At 45.3% G+C, this 17,223-nt stretch overlaps 1 protein-coding gene across 4 annotated transcripts in view; it reads right to left on the bottom strand.

Annotated features, from left to right (window-relative positions):
* LOC106584741 (unconventional myosin-Vc) overlaps positions 1-17,223 on the bottom strand; it is a 36,989-nt gene that overhangs the window by 5,226 nt on the left and 14,540 nt on the right. For 3 of the 4 annotated variants that reach the window (XM_082968178.1, XM_082968176.1, XM_082968177.1), the window contains exons 16-36: positions 16,974-17,071; positions 16,756-16,842; positions 16,416-16,527; positions 13,784-13,995; positions 12,003-12,168; positions 11,726-11,872; positions 11,212-11,470; positions 9,612-9,675; positions 8,115-8,328; positions 7,127-7,220; positions 6,624-6,687; positions 6,455-6,535; positions 5,217-5,491; positions 4,897-4,960; positions 3,825-4,590; positions 3,436-3,520; positions 3,240-3,338; positions 2,523-2,677; positions 2,079-2,168; positions 1,623-1,773; positions 1,211-1,398 (exon numbers count right to left, since the gene is read on the bottom strand). In XM_082968178.1, coding sequence (XP_082824304.1) covers positions 1,211-1,398; positions 1,623-1,773; positions 2,079-2,168; positions 2,523-2,677; positions 3,240-3,338; positions 3,436-3,520; positions 3,825-4,590; positions 4,897-4,960; positions 5,217-5,491; positions 6,455-6,535; positions 6,624-6,687; positions 7,127-7,220; positions 8,115-8,328; positions 9,612-9,675; positions 11,212-11,470; positions 11,726-11,872; positions 12,003-12,168; positions 13,784-13,995; positions 16,416-16,527; positions 16,756-16,842; positions 16,974-17,071 — 3,471 coding nt within the window. The other variant, XM_082968179.1, reaches the window with a different exon arrangement.

Here is a 17,223-nt window from a genome sequence, read left to right as displayed (position 1 = left end):
ACACACACACACACACACACACACACACACACACACACACACACACACACACACACACACACACACACACACACACACACACACACACACACACACACACACACACACACACACACACACACACACACACACACACACACACACACACACACACACACACACACACACACACACACACACACACACACACACACACACACACACACACAAAGACACACACACAAAACACAAACACTGACCCCCCCACCCCTACTTGTCTGACCCCCATCGCCACTAGTCTGAACCGCCCCCCCCCCACCTCTGACCCCCCCCATCTGTCTGACCCCATCCCCCCCATCTGTCTGACCCCATCCCCATCTTTTTTATGATTATTTTTATTTATTTCACCTTTATTTAACCAGGTAGGCCAGTTGAGAACAAGTTCTCATTTACAACTGTGACCTGGCCAAGATAAAGCAAAGCAGTGCGACACAAAACAACAACACAGAGCTACACATGGAATAAACAAGCGTACAGTCAGTAACACAGTAGATAGTCTATAGACAGTGTGTGCAAATGTGGTAAGGAGGTAAGGCAATAAATAGGCCATAGTAGCAAGAAATTACAATTTAGCAGATTAACACTGGCGTGATAGATGAGCAGATGATGGTGTGTAAGTAGTGATACTGGTTTGCAAAAGAGCAGAAAAGTAAATAAAAAACAATATGGGGATGCGGTAGGTAGTTGGATGGGCTATTTACAGATGGGCTATGTACAGCTGCAGTGATTGGTAAGCTGCTCAGATAGCTGATGTTTAAAGTTAGTGAAGGTTATATAAGTCTCCAGCTTCAGCGCTTTTTGCAATTCGTTCCAGTCATTGGCAGCAGAGAACTGATAGGAAAAGCGGCCAAAGAGGTGTTGGCTTTGGGGATGACCAGTGAGATATACCTTCTGGAGCGCGTGCTACGGGTGGGTGTTGTTATCGTGACCAGTGAGATGAGATAAGGCGGAGCTTTACCAAGCAGAGACTTATAGATGACCTGGAGCCAGTAGGTCTGGCGACGAATATGTAGCGAGGGCCAGCCGACGAGAGCATACAGGTCACAGTGGTGGGTGGTATATGGGGCTTTGGTGACAAAACGGATGGCACTGTGATAGACTACATCCAGTTTGCTGAACCCCGACCCCCAGTCTGACCCCCCCCCCCCCCCCCCACCCCACCCCACCCTACCTGTCTAACCAGCCCCTCCTCCATGCCGTGCTGACTCATAGTGCTGTGGTACAGACTGAGCTGCTGGAGGAGAGAGTAGATGGTGCAGACCTCCTGGTCCTCATAGATGCTGCTGGAACGCTTACGGAAACCTGTAGGCTTCATACTAGAGATGTCCTGGAGACTCTCATACTCCAGCATACCAGGACCTGGAGGAAAACAGAGACGTGTAAACACACTCATTACCTAGAACAGGTATGAATAGATGAATGATTGAAACACTTTATTTAGCGTTATTTATTACCTTTAAATATAATCATCTTGAGGATAGAAATAATTTATTGTAAACAAATATTTAATGGATTGGAAAGTGACTACACATCAATGTACATCATATCAATGTATATCATGTTATCTTATGAGAGAAACCTACCGATCATGGGCATAAGAGTCTTCTCCATAACAGATATAAACTGGTGGTAGATACGGATGGCCAGATCACTGAAGATTTGTCTGTGTTCAGACAAGTCAAAGTTCTGCAAGCAGTTCTTATTCTGGCGCGGAGTGTTCTGTTTCATAAACTCCTACGACAGAATGTACAAAGGAAAACTAACATTAGTTACAGAGTGAGAAGATGGAGAAGAAGAAAGTATTTATATATTTACTTCATACACTGAATAATTTAAAAAACGAAATAATTTGTTCTTAACTGATTTGCCTAGTTAAATAAAGGTAAAACAAATATAATAATAAATTAAATAAACACTGTACAAGATAATGAGTGGAATAGAATTGACTCCTTAATCTCAATTACAATCTCTGTGTCGATCACAAACAATAAGGATCTCTGCGGATGGTGATGATGTGATGCTAGAAAAAACCATCCCACCTCTTCTCCACTGTACTGCTTCAGGCAGCTGAGCATGTGATACGTGTTGGACAGCCAGAACGATAGCAACTCAAAGTCTTCTTGGTGATCCTGAGACAGGTAACAAATAACAACAAAACTATTAACAAGCACAATAACGTTGAGAGTGTGAGCTCTGAGAGAATGAGCATGTCATTATAAACAAGGTCATTCATTTCTCCAAGGGAGGAAGAACAACAAGTAGAACAAGAACAAGAACAAGAAGAAGAACAAGAACAAGAAGAACAAGAAGAACAAGAAGAACAAGAACAAGAACAAGAACAAGAAGAAAAAGAATAACAAGAAGAAGAACAAGAACAAGAACAAGAACAAGAAGAAGAAGAAGAAGAAACTCAGTTAGTATTTGTAGAGATTCCGACATGTCAGCACAGACAGTAGGAATGTCAAAACATTGCCACAGCTTACCGTGATGACCTTTTTAACCCCACTGATGATGGCGTTCATGAGAGACTTGAGCTTGGCTCCGTCGTTAAGGTAGTCAGCATGACGGACACACATGAAGAGAAGCTGAGCAGCCATGTTGGGGATCATGTTAACCAGTACCCCTCTGGGCTTCAGGTCTGACAGGAGAGTAGAGGACAGTTACAAACATGAGCAAGTTTAATTGGCACACATGAAGAGAAACTGGGCAGCCATGTTGGGGATCATGTTAACCAGTACTCATCTGGGCTTCAGGTCTGACACGAGGATAGGACAGTGCCATGTTCATTAGAACACAACGGAAAACGTTTTGCAACAGAAAATGAAAATTAGCGTTTTTTTATTAGACAAGTCCAGATAGCCCCTCCCTGTTTCAGTCTTTCTTCCATTTGGTTCCTAATGAACATAACTCAGTTTAGACATGAGCCAAACATTGGGAAGGGAAAGGAGGATACCTAATCAGTTGTACAACTGAATGGATTCAACCGAAATGTGTCTTCCACATTTAACCCAACCCCTCTGAATCAGAGAGGTGTGGGGGGGGGGCTGCACACTATCATCGAGAGAGCTAGTTGTTTGGTCATCGAAGTTCTATTTTCTTAGGCTATGTAGTCTTGTGTGGTCATGTGACAGCAATACAAACCGTGTCAAATCCAACAGTAAAAACACCAGCACTAATAACTCCAACAACCACAGTAGTACCCAGAATGACGTATTGAATGAGCTTGGCTTCATCCTCCCTCTTGTACTCCAACATGCCAAGGTATTCGTTGGTAATAGTGGGCGCTGGTGTTTGATTGGCTGAGGAAGAAAACACATGAAATGAAATACAGGAAATGAGTAGAGAGCTGAGAATCAACTGTGATAAAAAGTTGATGACTTGTTGTAATCATGTTACCTTCCTCGGATGTTTGAAGGCTCTTGATTTGGTTTTGTAGCTTCCTTATCAACCTGTCCTTCATGTCGAGCTGCTCTTCAAAGTCCTGGAATAACATTTAAGTATCATAAGGAGTGAATTGCAAGTGAATTACACGCACACACATTGGCGCGCACGATCGCACACACACACACTCACACACACACACACACGCACGCACGCACGCACGCACGCACGCACGCACGCACGCACGCACGCACGCACGCACGCACGCACGCACGCACGCACGCACGCACGCACGCACGCACGCACGCACGCACGCACGCACGCACGCACGCACGCACGCACGCACGCACACACACACACACACACACACACACACACACACACACACACACACACACACTCACCATGTTCTCTGCAGTGAGTCGTGATGCCTCCTGACTGAATCTGGCCTTGGCCTCACTCTCTGTGTTCTTCTGTTTCCTGAGCACCTCCATCTCCTCCTTCTCTCTCTCTACCTCCTCCTTCTCTCTCTCCATCTCCTCCTTCTCTCTCTCCACTTCCTCCTTCTCCCTCTCCACCTCCTCCTTCTCCCTCTCCACCTCCTCCTTCCCTCTCTTCACTTCCTCCTTCTCCCTCTCCACCTCCTCCTTCTCCCTCTCCACCTCCTCCTTCCTTCTTTCCACTTCCTCCTTCTCCCTCTCCACCTCCTCCTTCTCCCTCTCCACCTCCTCCTTCCTTCTTTCCACTTCCTCCTTCTCCCTCTCCACCTCCTCCTTCTCCCTCTCCACCTCCTCCTTCTCCCTTTCCACTTCCCCCTTCTCTCTCTCCACCTCCTCCTTCCCTCTCTCCACTTCCTCCTTCTCCCTCTCCACCTCCTCCTTCTCCCTTTCCACTTCCCCCTTCTCTCTCTCCACCTCCTCCTTCTCCCTCTCCACTTCCTCCTTCTCCCTCTCCACCTCCTCCTTCTCCCTCTCCACATCCTCCTTTTCCCTCTCCACATCCTCCTTCTCCCTCTCCACCTCCTCCTTCTCTCTCTCCACTTCCTGCTTCTCTCTCTCCACTTCCTGCTTCTCCCTCTCCACTTCCTGCTTCTCCCTCTCCACTTCCTGCTTCTCTCTCTCCACTTCCTGCTTCTCCCTCGCCACCTCCTCAGCATGCTCCTCCAACAGCCTGAACCCAAACACAGAGGTTAGATGTCAAATATGTGGTTAGATTATCAATGAAAGCTTTGATTGTTGTCGTTTGTGGCTAAGCTGATAACAGCCTGGTGCTAGCAATGCCACGATTGTGGGTTTAATTCTTACAGAGATCACAAACATACTGAAAATGTATGTATTCACTTTAATATAAGTCGCTTTGGATTTTTTTTAAACATTTTTTGTCATTTTAGCATTTTAGCAGACGCTCTTATCCAGAGTGAATGCATACATGACATATTGTTATATGATTTCAGGGCTTGAGGATATACTACTGTACCTGCTACGGGAGCCTTCCTCTTCAACATTCATCTGAAGCGCTTTTGAAATCTCCTCAATTTCTTCTAATAAAAAGAAGGAGATAAATGATTGGAATTGACTGAATAACAATGTGATTGAGCGCAAACTTCTAGATATAAGTATTGGTATTTTATTAGGATCCCCATTAGCTGTTGCAAAAGTAGCAGCTACTCTTCCTGGGGACCACACAAAACATGAAACATAATACAGAATTACCTAATACAGAACATCATTAGACAAGACCAGCTCAAGGACAAAACTACATACATTTGAAGTGATGGTGTAGTGTACTGCATCTACCTGTCATCTTTCTGGCCTGCTCTTCCAGTTGAACTTCCAGTTCCTGTTTATGTCGTTGTAGCTCTGACACCTGCTTCTTCAGCTCAGGTATGACCATGTTTTCAGTGTTGAGCCTGGCCACCTCCTGGCTGATGCTGTCGTTGACAGACGTTTTCTCCTGGAACAGTTTTTGCAGCTGATTGTTTTGGTTCTGCAGGTGTTCCACCTTGAACGTCAGCCCCTCTATCTGGCTGTCATAACCCTCCTTCTGTTCCTGCTGGTGTCTCTCCAGCACTCTGCCGGCAGAGGAAACGATCAACCTTATTCACTAGCCAGGATTTTGAACAATCATGGCCGAAGTGTGAATAAGGTCTGTCATTCACACGGACCCAAAACAGGCAGCTGGATCCTTACAGTAATAATAAGGATATGTGTGACACTTAGCAGACGTTTCTATCCAAAGCTACTTCTAGTACAGTGAGTACATTTGGGAGAATTTAACCCACATCCGTTACACTGCTAGCACCACACTCTTACCAACTGAACCACGCAGGACCATTATTGGTCAGCATCTTTTAGTTCAGTGTTTCCCAACTACAGGTCCTCCAGTACCTCCAAAATAACATATTTTTGTTGTGAACCCAGCTAAGCACACCTGATTCTACATGTCTGGGGGCTACACCAAAAATGTGTGCTGTTGGGGGTACTGGAGGACTGGAGTTGGGATGTTAGGGGTACTGGAGGACTGGAGTTGGGCTGTTGGGGGTACTGGAGGACCAGGGTTGGGCTGTTGGGGGTACTGGAGGACTGGAGTTGGACTGTTGGGGGTACTGGAGGACTGGAGTTGGGATGTTGGGGGTACTGGAGGACCGGAGTTGGGATGTTGGGGGTACTGGAGGACCGGAGTTGGGCTGTTGGGGGTACTGGAGGACTGGAGTTGGGATGTTGGGGGTACTGGAGGACCGGAGTTGGGATGTTGGGGGTACTGGAGGACCAGAGTTGGGCTGTTGGGGGTACTGGAGGACTGGACTTGGGCTGTTGGGGGTACTGGAGGACCAGGGTTGGGCTGTTGGGGGTACTGGAGGCCTGGAGTTGGGCTGTTGGGGGTACTGGAGGACTAGAGTTGGGCTGTTGGGGGTACTGGAGGACTGGAGTTGGGCTGTTGGGGGTACTGGAGGACCAGAGTTGGGAAACACTCCCTTAGTTAGCTAAACAAGTAGCACACTTTAGTCAGTAAATGTACAGGTGTTGTCTCAAACCTGGTAGCTTTCTGCAGTCCATCAAATTCAGTCAACAAATCCCCAACTTCATAGATCTGGTCTGGACTGTCGAAGGTCAACCTTTCAACGGAAACATGTGTAACGCTTAAAGCTAAAGTGAACTTTTCTTCTCACAAATTTTAGGAAATGCATAATGCCATTAGACTACCTGGAAATGACCTCCTCTTCAACCACGCCACAAAGAAGTTGTCTTGTGATCACACTCATCTTGGCTATACGGAGAGTCACAAACAATCATGTATGAGAAGTGACAACAAAATAATCTGGATTTGTAAAGCATTCATCAATCCACACAAAGACACTGTTGGCATGAATAGAAATATACCCATAACACAATACATTACAGAGAGTATTTTTTAAGCAATAAGGTCCGAGGAGGTGTGGTATATGGCCAATATACCACGGCTAAGGGCTGTTCTTATGCATGACGCAATTCGGAGTGCCTGGATACAAACCCTATATTAGCCATATATCACAAACCCCCCAAGGTGCCTTTTTGCTATTATAAACTGGTTACCAACGTAATTAGAGCAGTAAAAAAATAAATGTTTAGTCATACCCGTGGTATACGGTCTGATATGCCATGACTGTCAACCAATCAGCATTCAGGGCTGGAACCACCCAGTTTTATAATAGAATATAGAAAGCTACCTCTGGCTTGTTCTGACTGCTTCTTCATCTTCCTGCCCAGATCATCTCTCTGGGTCTGGAGATTGTGAAGATCTTTACGTAACTCGGGTATCACCTGGAAAGAGAAACACAGTTGCTACCTAAAAAAAAAAAAAGGCCATCTTCAAAATAAGAATGGATTCTAAGCCTCTGCTCACCAGTATTAGATCCTTTTCTTAAGAATTATAATTTGTAAGAAGATGTATGCCTTCAGTGTATATCAGTCTATTAAACCTTCACCCTGCGGCCTCACCTTGACCTGCTTGGTATGACCTTTGAACCCTCACCTTGACCTGCTTGGTATGACCTTTCAACCCTCACCTTGACCTGCTGGGTATGACCTTTGAACCCTCACCTTGACTTGCTTGGTGAGCTGTATGACCTTTGAACCGTAACCTTGACCTGCTTGGTGAGCTGTATGACCTTTGAACCCTCACCTTGACCTGCTTGGTGAGCTGTATGACCTTTGAACCCTCACCTTGACATGATTGGTAAGCTGTATGACCTATGAACCCTTACCTTGACGTGCTTGGTAAGCTGCATGACCTTTGAACCCTCACCTTGACATGCTTGGTAAACTGTATGACCTTTGAACCCTTACCTTGACATGCATGGTAAGCTGTATGACCTTTGAACCCTCACCTTGACATGCTTGGTAAGCTGTATGACCTTTGAACTCTTACCTTGACATGCTTGGAAAGCTGTACGACCTTTGAACCCTTACCGTGACGTGCTTGGTAAGCTGTATTACCTATGAAGCCTCACCTTGACATGATTGGTAAGCTGTATGACCTATAAACCCTCACCTTGACGTGCCTGGTAAGCTGTATGACCTATGAACCCTCACCTTGACGTGCTTGGTAAGCTGTGTGACCTATGAAGCCTCACCTTGACATGATTGGTAAGCTGTATGACCTATGAACCCTCACCGTGACGTGCTTGGTAAGCTGTATGACCTATGAACCCTCACCGTGACGTGCCTGGTGAGCTGTATGACCTGGTCCTGTAGATCAGTGTTGACCTGCGCCTCTTCCTCTGTCTGTCTCTGTAGGCCAACTCTCTCCTCCTTCAGCCTCCTGTTCTCCTCCCTCAGAACCTCCATCTCCTTCTCATGGTCCTCCTTCTGCAGCTCCACCTCCTTCTCATGGTCCTCCTTCTGCAGCTCAAGGTTGTTCTCTGCAATCCTGAGAAACAACTAGATCAATCTTGTGCCCATTTCACGCTATTGTGCCAACCTCAACCATACTGGACTGTTGCTGACCTGAACCATACTGTACTGGACCTGAACCATACTGGACTAGTGCTGAACAACACTGGACTGGACCTGAACCATACTGGACTGGTGCTGACCTGAACCATACTGTACTGGACCTGAACCATACTGGACTAGTGCTGAACAACACTGGACTGGACCTGAACCATACTGGACTGGTGCTGACCTGAACCATACTGTACTGGACCTGAACCATACTGGACTGGACCTTAACCATACTGGACTGGTGCTGACCTGAACCACACTGTACTGGACCTGAACCATACTGGACTGGTGCTGATCTGAACCACACTGGACTGGACCTGAACCATATTGGACTAGACCTGAACCACACTGGACTGGACCTGAACCACACTGGACTGGACCTGAACCATACTGGACTGGTGCTGACCTGAACCACACTGGACTGGACCTGAACCATACTGGACTGGACCTGAACCACACTGGACTGGACCTGAACCATACTGGACTGGACCTGAACCACACTGGACTGGTGCTGACCTGAACCATACTGTACTGGACCTAAACCATACTGTACTGGACCTGAACCATATTGGACTGGACCTGAACCATATTGGACTGGACCTGAACCACACTGGACTGGTGCTGACCTGAACCATACTGTACTGGACCTAAACCATACTGTACTGGACCTGAACCATACTGTACTGGACCTGAACCACACTGTACTGGACCTGAACCACACTGGACTGGTGCTGACCTGAACCATACTGTACTGCACCTGAACCATACTGGACTGGTGCTGACCTGAAACATACTGTACTGGACCTGAACCATACTGTACTGGTGCTGATCTGAACCATACTGTACTGGTGCTGATCTGAACATACTGGACTGGTGCTGATCTGAAACATACTGTACTGGACCTGAACCATACTGTACTGGTGCTGATCTGAACCATACTGGACTGGACCTGAAGCATACTGTACTGGTGCTGATCTGAACCATACTGTACTGGTGCTGATCTGAACCATACTGTACTGGACCTGAACCATACTGTACTGCTGCTGACTGTACTGGCTCAGATATTCCCCCTTCACATTGTTCTGACCAGAACTGGTCCTGCTACTATGGTGGATGTGTAACCAGGTCAGCCCAGTACAGCTTGGCTTGGTTTAGCTCGGCTCGGCTCAGAAGTCTGAATAAAGTATAGGTACATGAAGCAACTCTTACTTCCTCAATCTTTCTTCTCGTTCCAGATCTTCTTTCAGAGTTGTCTTGATTTGATCAAAGCTGTCTGGAAATGAAAGAAGTGAATCACAGTGTAAAATGATTGACTATATACTATATGTCAGTGCAATCCTGATCTAAACCACAGACCACACTTTTATGAGGTTTAAAAAGAGGATAGAACAATCTGAGCCATCATGTCCTCTCTAAACAATCTGAGCCATCATTTCCTCTCTAAACAATCTGAGCCATCATTTCCTCTCTAAACAATCTGAGCCATCATTTCCTCTCTAAACAATCTGAGCCATCATTTCCTCTCTAAACAATCTGAGCCATCATTTCCTCTCTAAACAATCTGAGCCATCATTTCCTCTCTAAACAATCTGAGCCATCATTTCCTCTCTAAACAATCTGAGCCATCCTGTCCTCTCTAAACAATCTGAGCCATCATTTCCTCTCTAAACAATCTGAGCCATCATTTCCTCTCTAAACAATCTGAGCCATAATTTCCTCTCTAAACAATCTGAGCCATCCTGTCCTCTCTAAACAATCTGAGCCATCCAGTCCTCTCTAAACAATCTGAGCCATCCTGTCCTCTCTAAACAATCTGAGCCATCATTTCCTCTCTAAACAATCTGAGCCATCATTTCCTCTCTAAACAATCTGAGCCATCATTTCCTCTCTAAACAATCTGAGCCATCCTGTCCTCTCTAAACAATCTGAGCCATCATTTCCTCTCTAAACAATCTGAGCCATCCTTTCCTCTCTAAACAATCTGAGCCATCATGTCCTCTGTATAAAATGTCTGAGCCATCATGTCCTCTCTAAACAATCTGAGCCATCATTCCCTCTCTAAACAATCTGAGCCATAATTTCCTCTCTAAACAATCTGAGCCATCATTTCCTCTCTAAACAATCTGAGCCATCATTTCCTCTCTAAACAATCTGAGCCATCATTTCCTCTCTAAACAATCTGAGCCATAATTTCCTCTCTAAACAATCTGAGCCATCCTGTCCTCTCTAAACAATCTGAGCCATCATTTCCTCTCTAAACAATCTGAGCCATCCTGTCCTCTCTAAACAATCTGAGCCATCCAGTCCTCTCTAAACAATCTGAGCCATCCTGTCCTCTCTAAACAATCTGAGCCATCATTTCCTCTCTAAACAATCTGAGCCATCCTGTCCTCTCTAAACAATCTGAGCCATCATTTCCTCTCTAAACAATCTGAGCCATCCTTTCCTCTCTAAACAATCTGAGCCATCATGTCCTCTGTATAAAATGTCTGAGCCATCATGTCCTCGCTAAACAATCTGAGCCATCATTCCCTCTCTAAACAATCTGAGCCATAATTTCCTCTCTAAACAATCTGAGCCATCATGTCCTCTCTAAACAATCTGAGCCATCATTTCCGCTCTAAACAATCTGAGCCATCATGTCCTCTCTAAACAATCTGAGCCATCATTTCCGCTCTAAACAATCTGAGCCATCATGTCCTCTCTAAACAATCTGAGCCATCATTTCCGCTCTAAACAATCTGAGCCATCATTTCCTCTCTAAACAATCTGAGCCATCATGTCCTCTCTAAACAATCTGAGCCATCACCTTTCATCTCTGTTGCTGAATCTGCAAGCTTCTTTTCCAAGTTCTGCTTTTCAACGATTAATTTGTCTTTTTCCTCTTGAAGCTGAGCTATCGTCTTCACGGCATCCTCCCTGCTCTTCTTCTCTCGCTCCTCTAGCAAAGCCTTCTCAGTGGCTGATTTCCCCAGCTGGGCCTCCAGACAGCGCAGCTTGTCTAGACCTTGGGTGTGAGCACCGGCCAGACCTGTCAGCCTCTCCAACAGCCCACAGTTTTCTTTGGCCTCGGGAGACATACAGCAGGGCATCAATCAAACATAGGTCAGTACTGGGTCATGTCCATAAGGGCACGCAAGAGAAAACGTTTCAAAACATTTTGAAATGAAAAACAAAAATGTGTGTTTCTGATTGGACTAATACAGATAGTACCTCCGTGTTTGTTTCACACCGTTTAAAAGTATTTTCTTATTTTGTACCTACAGAACACAACCCTAGTCTAGGGGACGTTCAGTCAGTACCGGTGTCGGGGCCATTTTTACCTGATCTTCCAGTTTCTTCCTGAGCTGCTGGCACCTGTAGGAGAGCTGTACGTTGTGTACCAGGCGGCGCAGGCTCTGGAAGCGTCTCCTGGCGAGCCACGCCCGGGCATACTTCTGCAACACCAGGGCTTTCTGCACCTCCACCATCTGAGAGGTGTTACACACACAAATACACAGACGCATGCAGACACGGAGACAGACGCACACATACAACACTCAACAAATGTTTATAGATTGACACAGCCATATAAAATCAATTGAGATTTAGGCACAATACCTTTTTGTAGTGTTTCCTGGCTATCCAGCCTCTAGTGAAGGCTTGGATGATGATAGAGGAGGAACGGACCATTCTATAGATCAGTCTGGTCAGATAACTTCTCCAGTACCTCTGAATGACCACAGCAGCCCAGCCTTGCTTCAACGCTGCAGCCGTCACCGTTTTACTGGAGAGACAGAGAGACGATCGAGTTCATTCCTATACTGATCACCAAAATTCCCATGTGCTATAGGCATGATATGAAGCCGGCCTGTTTCTGTAGAGGAGGAAGATGAAGAGGAGGAAGAGGAGGGAAACCATAACAACAACTACAGTCTATGCATCACAGCATGTGATAACTAAGGTGATGTTTTAGTACCTGCTGTAGTAGTACCTGTTGTAGTAGTACCTGCTGTAGTAGTACCTGTCTGCTGTAATAGTACCTGCTGTAGTAGTACCTGTCTGATGTAGTAGTACCTGCTGTAGTAGTACCTGCTGTAGTAGTACCTGTCTGCTGTAATAGTACCTGCTGTAGTAGTACCTGTCTGATGTAGTAGTACCTGCTGTAGTAGTACCTGCTGTAGTAGTACCTGCTGTAGTAGTACCTGTTGTAGTAGTACCTGTCTGCTGTAGTAGTACCTGCTGTAGTAGTACCTGTTGTAGTAGTACCTGCTGTAGTAGTACCTGCTGTAGTAGTACCTGTCTGCTGTAGTAGTACCTGCTGTAGTAGTACCTGTCTGCTGTAATAGTACCTGCTGTAGTAGTACCTGTCTGATGTAGTAGTACCTGCTGTAGTAGTACCTGTCTGCTGTAATAGTACCTGCTGTAGTAGTACCTGTCTGATGTAGTAGTACCTGCTGTAGTAGTACCTGCTGTAGTAGTACCTGCTGTAGTAGTACCTGTCTGCTGTAGTAGTACCTATCTGCTGTAGTAGTACCTGTCTGATGTAGTAGTACCTGTTGTAGTAGTACCTGCTGTAGTAGTACCTGTTGTAGTAGTACCTGCTGTAGTAGTACCTGCTGTAGTAGTACCTGCTGTAGTAGTACCTGTCTGCTGTAGTAGTACCTATCTGCTGTAGTAGTACCTATCTGCTGTAGTAGTACCTGTTGTAGTAGTACCTGCTGTAGTAGTACCTGTCTGCTGTAATAGTACCTGCTGTAGTAGTACCTGTCTGCTGTAGTAGTATCTGCTGTAGTAGTACCTGTCTGCTGTAGTAGTACCTGCTGTAGTAGTACCTATCTGCTGTAGTAGTATCTACTGTAGTAGTACCTGTCTGCTGTAGTAGTACCTGTTGTAGTAGTACCTATCTGCTGTAGTAGTACCTGTTGTAGTAGTACCTGCTGTAGTAGTACTTGTCTGCTGTAGTAGTATCTGCTGTAGTAGTACCTGTCTGCTGTAGTAGTACCTGTCTGCTGTAGTAGTACCTGTTGTAGTAGTACCTGCTGTAGTAGTACCTATCTGCTGTAGTAGTACCTGTCTGCTGTAATAGTATCTGCTGTAGTAGTACCTGTCTGCTGTAGTAGGACCTATCTGCTGTAATAGTACCTGCTGTAGTAGTACCTGTCTGCTGTAGTAGTACCTGCTGTAGTAGTACCTGCTGTAGTAGTACCTGTCTGCTGTAGTAGTACCTATCTGCTGTAGTAGTACCTGTCTGCTGTAGTAGTACCTATCTGCTGTAGTAGTACCTGTAGTAGTAGTACCTGCTGTAGTAGTACCTGTCTGCTGTAATAGTACCTGCTGTAGTAGTACCTGTCTGCTGTAGTAGTACCTGCCTGCCGTAGTAGATGTACATTCTCACTCACCATATCTGCCGCTGTCCACGGACGTACTGTTGGAGGACGATGGCCGCCTCCCTCATGCGTAGGAACTTCCTCCTGTGGCTCCACCCCCTCACGTGCTTCTGGATGGTCAGACATGCCTTTCGGAGACGGTCCAATCGAAGCTTCTCCAGGTAGGCCACCTGACCCGCTCGGAAGAAGATCTTGGTCCGGCCAAACTTGTTCTGGTCTGAGTCCTGGAAGGTAGGTGGGTGACATCAGACAAGTAGCCCATATCAGTACAGATCAACCTGGTTATAAACACCAACAGATCAACCTGGTTATAAACACCAACAGATCAACCTGGTTATAAACACCAACAGATCAACCTGGTTATAAACACCACAGATCAACCTGGTTATAAACACCACAGATCAACCTGGTTATAAACACCAACAGATCAACCTGGTTATAAACACCAACAGATCAACCTGGTTATAAACACCAACAGATCAACCTGGTTATGAACACCAACAGATCAACCTGGTTATGAACACCAACAGATCAACCTGGTTATGAACACCACAGATCAACCTGGTTATGAACACCAACAGATCAACCTGGTTATGAACACCAACAGATCAACCTGGTTATAAACACCAACAGATCAACCTGGTTATGAACACCAACAGATCAACCTGGTTATAAACACCAACAGATCAACCTGGTTATAAACACCAACAGATCAACCTGGTTATGAACACCACAGATCAACCTGTTTATAAACACCACAGATCAACCTGGTTATGAACACCACAGATCAACCTGGTTATGACCACCACAGATCAACCTGGTTATGAACACCAACAGATCAACCTGGTTATGAACACCAACAGATCAACCTGGTTATAAACACCAACAGATCAACCTGGTTATAAACACCAACAGATCAACCTGGTTATAAACACCAACAGATCAACCTGGTTATAAACACCAACATATCAACCTGGTTATGAACACCACAGATCAACCTGGTTATAAACACCAACAGATCAACCTGGTTATAAACACCAACAGATCAACCTGGTTATAAACACCAACAGATCAACCTGGTTATAAACACCAACAGATCAACCTGGTTATAAACACCAACAGATCAACCTGGTTATGAACACCACAGATCAACCTGGTTATGAACACCAACAGATCAACCTGGTTATGAACACCAACAGATCAACCTGGTTATAAAACACCACAGATCAACCTGGTTATAAAACACCAACATATCAACCTGGTTATGAACACCACAGATCAACCTGGTTATAAACACCAACAGATCAACCTGGTTATAAACACCAACAGATCAACCTGGTTATAAACACCAACAGATCAACCTGGTTATAAACACCAACAGATCAACCTGGTTATAAAACACCAACAGATCAACCTGGTTATAAACACCAACAGATCAACCTGGTTATAAAACACCACAGATCAACCTGGTTATAAACACCAACAGATCAACCTGGTTATAAACACCAACAGATCAACCTGGTTATAAAACACCAACATATCAACCTGGTTATAAACACCAACAGATCAACCTGGTTATGAACACCAACAGATCAACCTGGTTATAAACACCAACAGATCAACCTGGTTATAAACACCAACAGATCAACCTGGTTATAAACACCAACAGATCAACCTGGTTATAAAACACCAACATATCAACCTGGTTATGAACACCACAGATCAACCTGGTTATGAACACCACAGATCAACCTGGTTATGAACACCAACAGATCAACCTGGTTATGAACACCAACAGATCAACCTGGTTATAAAACACCACAGATCAACCTGGTTATAAACACCAACAGATCAACCTGGTTATAAACACCAACAGATCAACCTGGTTATAAACACCAACAGATCAACCTGGTTATGAACACCACAGATCAACCTGGTTATGAACACCAACAGATCAACCTGGTTATAAACACCAACAGATCAACCTGGTTATGAACACCAACAGATCAACCTGGTTATAAACACCACAGATCAACCTGGTTATGAACACCACAGATCAACCTGGTTATGAACACCACAGATCAACCTGGTTATGAACACCAACAGATCAACCTGGTTATAAACACCACAGATCAACCTGGTTATAAACACCACAGATCAACCTGGTTATAAACACCAACAGATCAACCTGGTTATGAACACCAACAGATCAACCTGGTTATAAACACCACAGATCAACCTGGTTATAAACACCACAGATCAACCTGGTTATAAACACCACAGATCAACCTGGTTATAAACACCAACAGATCAACCTGGTTATAAACACCAACAGATCAACCTGGTTATAAACACCAACAGATCAACCTGGTTATAAACACCAACAGATCAACCTGGTTATAAACACCAACATATCAACCTGGTTATGAACACCACAGATCAACCTGGTTATAAACATCAACAGATCAACCTGGTTATGAACACCAACATCATTAAATTCAGCGCAACACCCCTGGAGGAGTTTAGGAGTTAAGTGCCTTACTTAGTCCACAAACTTTCCCATTGCCGGCTCATTCAATCCCCACCAGATGTTCCCCTGTCGGACTGCGATTTGAACCAGCTACACACCGGCTAACACCCTCACCTGAATTAGCCTCTGCAGCACTGTCTTACAGGCCAGTTTCTTGTGGTTGAGGCCCAGCTCCTCTTGACTCATCAGTATACTGTACCGGCTGTAGAACTCTATGTACGTCCACCTGACAATCAAAAACAGTAAGTGAATACAAGGTTTAGCTTGTAGGGATGATTTCCTGGACACGGATAAAAGCCCAGTCCCGCAATACAAAATGTAATGATTCTATAAAACATTTAGTTCAGGAATTATTCATCTGTATCCGGGAAACTGGCCCGTAGAGTTGTGTTATTGTTGAAATAGAGTTGTGTTATTGTTGAAGTATGGAAGTGTGGATGCTGGTCAGTAACACCTGGAGGGGTAGCTCTGAGCGCTGATGTGAATGGTCTCCAGGACTCCACACGCCCTCAGCTGCTGGACCACCCGCTTTGAGTCATACCTGACGAGACATAATGACACACTCAGGGTTATTAATATCCAGGTCCGGAAGTGGAAACTTCAGAATGAAACTGTAATATACATTAAGGCCCGTGTTACACATTTAGCAAGATATCCTGGTTGATTACTTACTCAAACGGCATCTTTTCCTCATTGGGCTTGATGCAGCGTACATAGTGAGGGGTGGTGGCGTTCAGACTCTCCATCAGCAGGTACAGAGAACTGCTGAACTACACAAGTGTCAGGGAGGGAGAGAGAGGGAAGGAAAGACAGGGAGGGAGAGAGAGAGCGAGAGAGAGAGAGAGAGAGAGAGAGAGAGAGAGAGAGGGAGAGAGAGAGAGACAGGGAGAGAGAGAGGGAGACAGAGGGAGAGAGAGAGAGA

The sequence above is a fragment of the Salmo salar genome, chromosome 23 (genome assembly GCF_965601325.2).
Source record: "Salmo salar chromosome 23, fSalSal1, whole genome shotgun sequence".
Lineage (NCBI taxonomy): Eukaryota > Metazoa > Chordata > Actinopteri > Salmoniformes > Salmonidae > Salmo > Salmo salar.
This window is presented reverse-complemented; position numbering and strand designations above follow the sequence as displayed.